The sequence below is a fragment of the Caloenas nicobarica genome, chromosome 3 (assembly GCF_036013445.1).
Source record: "Caloenas nicobarica isolate bCalNic1 chromosome 3, bCalNic1.hap1, whole genome shotgun sequence".
NCBI lineage: Eukaryota > Metazoa > Chordata > Aves > Columbiformes > Columbidae > Caloenas > Caloenas nicobarica.
The window spans coordinates 78960279-78971029 of record NC_088247.1 but is presented as its reverse complement, the minus strand read 5'-3'; the positions used below and the strand labels follow the sequence as shown (position 1 = coordinate 78971029).

At 36.5% G+C, this 10751-nt stretch overlaps 1 protein-coding gene across 1 annotated transcript in view; it reads right to left on the bottom strand.

Annotated features, from left to right (window-relative positions):
* Positions 1-1011: 1011 nt before the first annotated feature.
* The window catches only part of MAP3K21 (mitogen-activated protein kinase kinase kinase 21), a 41798-nt gene continuing 32058 nt past the window's right edge, over positions 1012-10751 (bottom strand). The window contains exons 6-11 of the mRNA XM_065631845.1: positions 9700-9822; positions 6921-7037; positions 6227-6377; positions 5117-5211; positions 2549-3334; positions 1012-1436 (exon numbers count right to left, since the gene is read on the bottom strand). Coding sequence (XP_065487917.1) covers positions 1012-1436; positions 2549-3334; positions 5117-5211; positions 6227-6377; positions 6921-7037; positions 9700-9822 — 1697 coding nt within the window. The remainder of the gene's footprint in view (positions 1437-2548; positions 3335-5116; positions 5212-6226; positions 6378-6920; positions 7038-9699; positions 9823-10751) is intronic.

Here is a 10751-nt window from a genome sequence, read left to right as displayed (position 1 = left end):
GATTTAATATTAAATTATTGCGGTTTTAACATTTGAGTGCAGTAAAACGTGCCGTTGGCTCACTTAAAATCAAAACCAATCATCCTTAAATCCCATCATCTTTCCTCAATACAAGGTGCGGCAGAGTTTAAAAACCAAGAAGGGGGACAAACCCCTCCACCACAAACGAAAAAATCCCAAACCAAGAATATTGTTTTCAGTGCCAACACTGTAGTCTTCAAAAGGTTAAGAGTACAAATATTTATGTTCCAGTGTATCCTTACCCACAAGGAATGTTGTTTCACATTAGAAAGTATGTCAAATACCTTTCATCCAATCGCAACACTGAAGTTTACCCTCTCAAATCGATACGGTGCTGAAAACAGTGTTTGTACAAGCAGTGTAACTTTCTGGAGAAACTCATCCACACAGTTGAAAGTTCTCACAGAAACCAAGGGCAAAGACTGCAAACGCAGCTGCTGGTCCTTAGCGAATTTCAGCATCAAATGCCAAAGAATAACCAGCTACTTAATGAGCAGTGACCAGAGCTTCCTGCACCAGCACCTCCAACCCCGGCCCCCTCCCTTCCCGATTTTACAGGCCCCAGAGGCAGCCCGCAGACAACCACTTCTTCGGTGAAGCTCTTGTTGATAGAACACAACCTTTACCGCATGTCATTCTTTTTTTCAATGCATAGAAGTTAAATTTCTAGCAAAACGCCCTCAAACCTAAAGAAAAGTTCTGTGACACTGCAGAGGGAGGTGGGCATGTTATGTTAGTCATTCCAAATATGCTTATAAAGTTCACCTAGAATACTATTTTGCAGCATTGTGCTTTTAGAGTTACTAGTTGGGATTCCAAGGAACACTTGAAAAAGGCACCAACTACACTTTCTTAATTAGCTGCCCATTTTAATAATTTTGGTACTATTTGTCACAGTGCGTCAGAAAACAGCAGCACAAAGCATTAGATGGACAAGAATTTTATATTTGTTCCCCTTTAAAAAGCAAACATTTTTAAAATGAAAGGCACTCACGACAGAAACTCTCTCTCCAGTTCATATATAGATGGCCGACAAGTTTTGCTCTTCATTCTACACAAAGGCACGGTACAGTCTCTGTTTTGACCTTCCACATCAATATCAAGTAATGAGGGCATGTGGCAGTTAGTTCTTTCCTCTGTATCTGGCAAGAAGTTAACGTCTGGACCTACATTGCCCTCTAAACATTCAGAGTCTTTAGAGTTCGGTTTAATAACACGTGGAATAATTTGCCATGCATCAATTCTACTTCTTATGGAAGAAGGTCGAGGCCTTGATATAATATTGACAGTGCTTTGCTTTTCAGTTGAATTACTCCCGTGATTGCTTCTGTGTTGAACAAACGGTGAGTGAAGAATTCCAGTAAATGATACAACTGGTAATGTGGAGACATCATTGGTCGAAGTGAATCCATTAGCTAGGGGAAAGGAAAGGCCAAACAAAAAAAAGAGAATTTAAACCATGCAACTTCTTGATTTCTTTGCCATTTGTAAACATGGGTTGCCGTAAAACACTAGCGGTGTGGGGTTTTTTGGTGTTTTGTTGGTGGTGGTTTCCCGCCCCACCCCCCGCCACCAGAAAAATTGAGAGGCTTGTACATTTGTCAGGAATCTCCTAAGAGAGGACCAGCAGTACTCAAATAACATTTTTGTATCTATACTCTCTGCTGGAGTCCGTAACAATTTATTTTTTTATTGTTACAAAACGGATATAGAGCAAAGGCACTAACCACCCAGTAACTGAATGAATGTTAGTACTGGAATAAAGCTCCAGAAATTTGTCCGGTTATTATGAGTAACTACATATGCATAGAGTACCATGAAAAATATGATATTTAAGCCACCGTAGAACACCTGTACTGAAATTTAGAGCTTCTTTTCAAAAACTTGTTAATCGTGAACTTATCCATTTACACAGAAACCCGATTTAAAGACCTTTTTTCAGGTTAAAATTTTATCAACAGTTTAACTTAAGGATTCATGGAACACGTGACACAACTTCTAGGTCAAGCAAGCAAATCAAAACTTAACACTCTTGTTTTTCTTGAAGCTAATAAATGTGCAGTACTAAAACGATGCTCATTCACTCACCTATGCAGACTCAAACCATATCAAACAACTGTAGTCTCAGGCAGTCCCCAACTACATAAACCAACACTGTCAGGTGCATGCATTATTTCAGCCATAATGCTAATATTCTACATGTCACAAAAAGCAGGTTCTCAATGACATTAAAAGACCAGGGAAACCTATTTGTGCAATATCTGAGAAAAACAGATATTGCCTTAAAATGAACCATCTCTTCCCCTTAAATCTCTGTACACACACTCCTTACTATTCCACATGCAGGTAGTATTTTCAGGGTTCAGACACAGAGGGATTACCCACATACGGTTATGATGATGGTTGCTCAGCTAACACATAACAGTGCAACAAAAATCTTAGCAACTCATGGTGAATGGTTAGTTTCCCTTCATTTTCTGTTTCTATACTTAAAAATCCCCTGTACTTTAAGTCCTTAATTACCCACCTGTGGTCTGAAAATTGGTCCCATCTGATAAGGTTCGTCTGTGACCCAACACTCTTAACTTTGTTGAGGAATCATTTGGCACATTTTGAGATTCTTGTTTCAGACAAAGGTTAAAAGGCTGATTTTTTAATCGTGTAGAAACTGTGTTAGAAGCCAGCTGTATCCTCTGTTCTCTCTTACTTTCAGAATTTTCAGATGAAAAGTCATCAGTGGAACTACATGGACCACAATCACCAAGCATAGTGCTTACAAACGCATCTTCAGTGTCAGGTTGAAGTAGGCATTTTGTGGAAATGGAGGGCATAGAGAGAAGATTCACAGTGTTGGCAGCTGGACTTAGGGATGGAATACTTGTTTCCTCTTTCTTGGACTGCAGTCTTGTAGGGCTGGCACTCCTACGAAACTTCGAAGCACGCTGAAATATTCCATCACGCTTCTTCTTCTCATCTTTAGGCAAGAGTTCATCTGGACCCTGCGATTTGTTCAGCTCTCTGATATCTAAGCCCAGGGCAACAGATGCGAGGAGGACAGCACACCCATACAGCACGGAATCCGTCTTCTTTTTCTGCAGCGTCCTGCTCAGACTGTTTGTAGGTGTCATTTGAGGAGTACTATTTGTAGAACTAGCAGAGGTTCCTTCTTCAAAGCTCTCATGTTCTACTGTGTTTTCTCCCTGATCATCTTTCCAAAGAGGTAGATTAATATAGGCCTGGTTTGGCAACTTAATTGGCTTTGGTCTTTTACTGTCCAAACTTTCAGGGAGAAATTTCTTGTCGTTATAGACACCTGGAAAACATCATGGTATACTTTAAGATTGCAATTCAGCTATTTTGCTATTTCATGTCTGCATATATACACCATTATTTCTTTTCACTCGCAAGTGTTAATCTTGAGGTACACTGTATGCCCCTTTAAATAAAGTCAGAAGCTCAGAGACTCGTGTCGTAAGATTCAGAAACACATTCTAAGCCTAAACCTCTTCATGTTCTCTTGACAGTCTTTAAAATAGTGGAAGGACCATTTTGCTACAATCTCATCTTTTTAGCAACTCAAAAGGAAACTCTATTAGAAGCAACTTTTCTTGAGTATATAAGTTAACTGTAAATAAATTATGTTTTCCATATCTTACATTATGCCTTTCTTAAAATAAAGGTATCTCCCAACCTTTATGTACTCAACACAGTTGAAAAGCAGGTATTGTCTTTGCATTTTTTTGTGATATTTGAGGATTTGCAAAGCTTTTCAAACAACATGAAAAATATTTCTGTGTATGGATTACAACGAAGTAATTTACTATACACAAACTGGTAGATAAGATATGGAACACATTCTTTATAACACACTCAATTAAGTGGTGTTCCAAAATCCAGTGAGTTACTAGAAATTTTTCCAATTAATTCATTAGGCCATGGTGGTCTGCAGTAAAAAGTAAATTGGACATCTCATACCTAATGACATATAAAATGGAAGGTATAATTTGACTTACATGTGTTATTCTGCTATAAACTACTGAATGCTACAGAATAAACATAAATATTTCAAAATGCAAATATGTAAACTTGTATAATCTTCTCTGTATGTAGGGGTGTAGTAGCAAGCTAATGATTCTATAAAATTACTATTTGTGAAGCCTTGATTTATACCCCTACCAGTGTATACCAAGATGAAAATGCCTTTTTCCTAGTTGGGGGTGGCGGGGGTGGGGGGAGGTGGAAAAAAAAGCAGTGTTCAAGCAGCATACCATTTCTTCTTCCAGCTGGCATCAATCTAGCTGATGGTATGGACACCATGTTATATGACAGTTTTTTTTCTGACACTACTAACTTAATTTTGTCAGATAAGAGAATCTGTGGTACACAAAGTATGTGAAAATTTGAAAAATATAACGAATATTGTATAGCCACAGCACATTATAGTAATGGACATAAAAAGCAACATATAGCTATTATGTTCCTGATCCTAAGAGGATGAAATATGTTTATTTCTTGGGATTTACCTGTAAATCCCAAAGTGTTGCCTAAACAACTTTAAGATTTTAAATCTACCTATTTTTTTCTTGAAAATTTAGGGAATAAGTCTCATTTAAAAACCAGGGAACTACTACCTGGGAATATATCTGGACTTACAGGTTTTTAAACTAATACGCATTTTTTTAAACAACTATGCAGAGCCCACTAACAATAAAAGTCATTAATGATCATTTAAATGTCAAGACAACTACCGATTCAGATATTTCTTTTTAAAAGAAGCTAAAAAGTGCTCACTGCAGACCTCATATACAGATGATCCTGCAATTCAAAAACACAGGAAAAAAAAAAAATCTCTGCCCTGTACTGCTCATACACCATGTATGTTTCTTAGCTGCCAGTAATGGAAATGTAAATATTTTAACACTTGCATTCTTTTTATAGATTTCTCTTTTTTTGCACAGGAAAATTATTTGTAGCATGACTACTCTCTAATAATCTGCATAATCCTTGACAAATTCAAGCAATACTATTTATAATGCTGGAGGTAGACTTAATGCCATTATATGGCAACTTTCACTTTTTCAAATGGAGCTCTTACCTTGGTCCACAAACAGTGAAGCTAAAGGAACACTCTTCTGATTTTTCATTAAAAGGGTTGACCAAGGGTTGCTGCCATCTGAAAGGGGTCTTATTCTGAAATAACAATAGTTATCTTGAATTTACAGAAGATAAGTGCTTAAACTTTGACAGAAAATTACTAAAATATCTTTCTTTTTAAACTATAAACATGAAAACAGTAAAGCTTCCCAAAGGTAAAGAAATTTGTATATAATAACATAGAGTCATATGATTATAAATTGATACGTGCATTATATCAGTTACTCCTTACAAGATTAAAATTTCATGACACAATAGCTTAAAAAGAAATCCAGAGAAAACTGGGCCTTGGCTACCTATTGAAGAACAAAAGTTGTTGAAAACCTTGACAACAGTTTCACTGTGTCAAAGAAATGGAAATTTATTAAGCATAGTGACTTTAAAACAAACAAAAATACCATAAAGCCAGTTTCAATAGATGGTCTGGAACTAACTACTGCCACAGGTAAACGAGTGGATGTCTCTATCAAGAAAAAAAGCTCACTATAAATAACTGTATAGAGTGGAAGAGACAAGGAAAAGAATCTCTTGCTTCAGAAAAACTGCCGACCTCTAGTTTTCAGCAATCAGAAAAAAATAATCTGAAAGTTAAGTTGTTCAACTGACTTTCAGAACTCTTCCACACTGTGTTTGTCAGTGTAAATGGTGTTGCTGGTGTGCATTGTGCTTCATGTATGCAAAGACAGTCAGTCTTATTTAATGGTACTGGAAGTGCCCACTGGGAGCCACGCTTGCAGTTGGACACACATGCTATGAATGCCTGGTGTGCATTAGCAGCTCAGCATCCTGGTATGTTCCAAGTCTCAAAAACCAGTGGTAAAGGGTAAAAGATAAGAGCCACTAAAACCTTAAGATAAGTTAGTGTTCTATCCTTAAGTCTTTGTGCGGGAGCTACTCATTAATAATATAATTACTAAATTATTTAAAAGGTAGGACTGAGTTTTAGCTGTAACTAGAGACTGCAGAACTTTTCTCCTTCACTGCCTATGTTAGTGATTCCATTACTAGGACCGCTTAGTACTACCAAACAAACAAAAAGTAGTAGACATACTTGTCCTTACAATCTGCACGATCCTTTGTTTGAACCGAACTTGGTCCCCATGTACAACCTCTCTTTTTAACACTTCTCTTCACATCTTCAAACTCTTCTTGGTGATAAGTTGTGCTCCTCCCCCAAGTTCTGTTGCTTTCATCTGAAGTTACTAGAGATTGGATTTAAAAACAGAAACAGAAAAACCCCAACACATAAATACTACTTCTAAACCCAAAATATTTTGACAGAAAGAATGTTTTCTCGACTGAAAACAATTTTGACACAGTAACACAGTTTGTAGACAAAAATGGAGATTTTTTCTTTTACAAAAACTACCATGCAACTGCATTGATCCAAAAAGATAAGCAAGCAAGAAAAATAATTTATGAGCTGACGAGAGACCCAAATTAATGATGAAGCAGCAAAATGATCATATTTCCCATGCTTCCTTTAACTGAGTACCTTATATTTAGGTAATTCAGACAAGTGAGTTAGACTGAGCACTTAAATTCCAATGAAGAAAATACACGCTATGGAATAATTGGTATCAAAAGAAACAGAATATTCCAATTATGACAATGTTTTCTTTCTCACTACACCAAAAAAAAAATACTTTTCAAGTGTCTAACCTGCATTAAATGCTTAGTCTTTCACTGTCTCAACTGTTTATGTTAAACAGCACCAGCACCTTTGAAACATAATGAAATCTTGCCTTTTGTCATAACCCCACTTGGAAGTTCATATTCACTTGTGATATCTACATCTTGCTGGTACACATACACACTGTTTCTTCGGCCATTAGTTGTGTGTGTATCTGTGTTGGGAATCACTGAGGAAAAAATTAAGAGAATGTAGTAGAGATCTTAGTCAAACTTATTTTAGAAACAGAACTGTTTCCCTTCTTGTATTTTCATCTTTGGGTCATAAAGCCCAGATCTACAAAGGTACTGAGCATCTTTTAACAGAGGGGTTTTACTGTAGAGTTGAGAGGATCCTCTTTCTAGGACCAGACTCAGACAAGTAGATTTTTATATATGACTGACTAACTGGAAATTAACTTGCTATGAACTCAGCATGCTTACAGTTATGATGGAGAGATCCAAGAGAAAAAAACAACTTAGTTATAACAGCATGAAAAATGAGGTGGCCTTGACATGCTCCTGCACAGCATCTCCTGCCTGCCCAGGCACCCTTCACCAGCACCGCTTCACACTCCCGCCTTCAACCACATTCCAGGAGCTCTGGATATACATCTTACTGTTTTCCTCCACCATTTGAAGCATCTTTCAAAATCAGCTGAATTCATTTTAATAACAAGATTTACAATTAACTAGATTTTTAACTTAAACTATTACATTTGGAAGATAGTCTTCCTCATGATAACGTGAAGCAATCAAGTAACCAGTTGTTATATATGCCTGTTCAAATCACCTGTATTTGAGCAAGTCTTCTTGAAACAAAGGCACTTTGAAGTTAAATCAAGATAAAATATTATTGTGGGAGAGAGAATTTATTTTGCACAGGTGCAGATGGGTGTGGACCTACATTGTTTCAGCTAGATACTCCTGAGAGATCTGATAAGCTTTTAGGTAAAGCCTAGGGATGCAAACTCAGAAACAGAAGTGTACTTCTTTTAAAGGAGAGCCTTTATGTTGTCCTGTATGTTCAAGTCCTACAAATACAAATACGTGCTCAAATTAAAAAAAAAAAAAAATTCCCAGTGGCACTTAGCACACATGCAAGGAGTGGCACTGCTATGGCTTACATAAGTCTACGCATTTAAAGAAAAACCTCAGGTTTCCAGAATCATGCCAATACCTGACGCTTCATTTCCAAGCACTTCCATACCGAGCAAGGAGAATCAAAGATAAAACAAGACAGTCTTGTTTGTATGTAATTATGACATTTTACTAAGAAAAACCTTTCTTACCATTCTGCAGTAAAAAAACCCAAAAAACCAAAAACAAACAAACAAACAAAAAACCCCCCAACCAAACTAAAAAAACCCACCACACAATTTGGGGTCAGGAAACCATTATCAACACACATATTATGTCAGCTAACTTCTGAAAAAGACTTACATCATTTTTCCATCCATGTCAAACTTTCATTAAGAAAAGCAAGACAGGGTTTGTCTACCTCTCTTCTTTATCCACAACATATGTGTAGTAATGATCTTCACCCAGGGAACTGTTACCAGTTACAGTTCAAACTAATAATAATATTACTGCCAAAAAAGACAACACTTCTCCTTTAGGCACTAACAGTGAGAAGGATTTCATAAAGCACACGTATTCCAAAGGAGAAGAGAAACATAGTTGCTATCCAAACTTTTAAATAAAGTTTCAGGTTGGTTTAAACAAAAAAACAAACAAACAAACAAACAAAATCTTTAAACTAGCTGTGGAACAGCATGCAGAAAAAAAATGCCCATGCACTGTGATTTCCTCTCCCTCTTATTTACATCTGATAAAGCCAGATGCTGAAGTAATTTCCTTCAGAGGTGGCTACCCTTACAAGAGAAGATAGCAACTATCCACATGCAATCAGCTGGAACAGGTTCCACTGATTCCATACGGAGAGAGAAACCTGATGCTTTTTCATCTTACATGGCATTCCATGCTCAATATGGATAACTAGACAATCTACTTTGCATGGTAGACCAGACGGTACAGAGATAAGCAGTGACTCCTGTAGGAATTGTTTTTTATCTCTACATATGTCATTGCCAAACACAAATTAGGGCTTCACTGTAACCATATGATCAATTTTCTTCCATATTCATGGTACATCCACTGCACGAGCATGAACACACCTTCTCTTCTGTCATCAGTATACATGGAATAATGTTGGCATGCAAGTGTAACCATAATTTTATTTTTGTTTCTTTCTCTTGATTTTAAAAAACTCAAAGTAAGCTTTCTTCTTTATTTTCTTCTGGTTTTGTATTTGCTTAAAGCTTGCTGCTTCTCAGACATAAGCAACCTGGGTTGCTGGCTGGTTCTTTAGCCTTTCCATCTGACATTACTCCCATATTCTCTGAATCTTTCTCTTTTTGCTTTTTTTCCTCCCTCCCCCCTTCCCTCCAATAGTCCCCAACTGATTTCATTTACCAAATCCAATACCTAATAAAAACTTGTTTTCCATCTTGTATGGGTTCTAAACATGAGGCCTTGCCTTTTGCTGTTATAAAATTTGATTCTTCATTGGTTTATCCCGGTCAGTTTACTAAGGAGTTACTGTAGTTATTAAGGTAATATATGATTTAAAGCATTCACAATCATTTTTAATTACTGAAAATCAGTCAGCATTGTAGCATGATTATCCCTCCCATCAAACAACAAGTTGCAAATGTGAGAACAAGTTAAGGGACCTGGAAATTAGACAGAAGTCTGTCTGGCATTTGACATTACTACCAGTTTTTCAGTGACTGTATGGAACAAACAGTCTATTATTGACCAAATGAACAAATATAAATCATGGAGACTTACACTGTATAGCTCGAAGACGAGGAATTATTGTGGGGCTACTTGATGGACTAGAGCTGTTACTGTTTAAACTCCTCCTCTTATCCAGATTGGGGGATGCCTGCACTGTTATTTTGTGCTGGAAATCTGAAAGAGAGTAAAATAAATCTGCTTTAATGTTCTAACTTAAAAAAAAAAAATCTTCAGATTATACTGCTGTACTTCTTAAAACAATTAAAGCTATATAATGAATTAGACTTGACAGTGTAAGAAATGTTCATATTAAAGACACTGACAAACCAACTCTTTATGTAACAATTTAGATCTCGAGTCAAACAGGCAGGATTTCACACCTTCACAGACACTACATGACAGGGTTGCAGTAATGTCAACAAAAGCAGGTAGGTCCAAGTGGACCCAAACTGAGACACATCCACATCACAAGATGTTATTCAGTCTTGTTGGTTGTCAAAGAGGGAAAGAAAAATCTTGATATTTCATGTCAAATCAATATTCATGGTAAGCAGATATGCCTTATTTTTTTTAACATGTAATTAATATACAACATAAAAATTAGCATTAACAAAGAAGTCACACCTATCAACACGTCAGAAAAACACCCCACACCAAACTACAGAATTACAAATATTTATAGCAATGTAGTAATAAAAGAACAATGAATATTATGAAATTAAATTTGACAGTATACCCCTTTCTAATTCCCATCATCAGTGCAATCAGATTGTATGCTATTCTTAAAACAGATTGTCATAAGGACAAGTTCATCTGGATGATTCTTGACAACAAAGAGCTAAGTGGTACTCTGAGTAAAACTATTTATTTTATCACTTTTTCAAGTTAAATATGAGCTGAACTGGAAAGAAGGACCAAATATTTAGTTTAAGCTTGTGATCCAGTATAAACCAATCTAACATGCTCACCTGGGAGGCTGTAGTGTAATTTTTATTTTATTTATTGTTATTATTAAGGACAAATAAGCTCATTTCACTAGTGCTGAAACAGTACTCTAAATATTACTGCCCTCATTGTCTCTTCCCAACTACCAGACCTGTGTT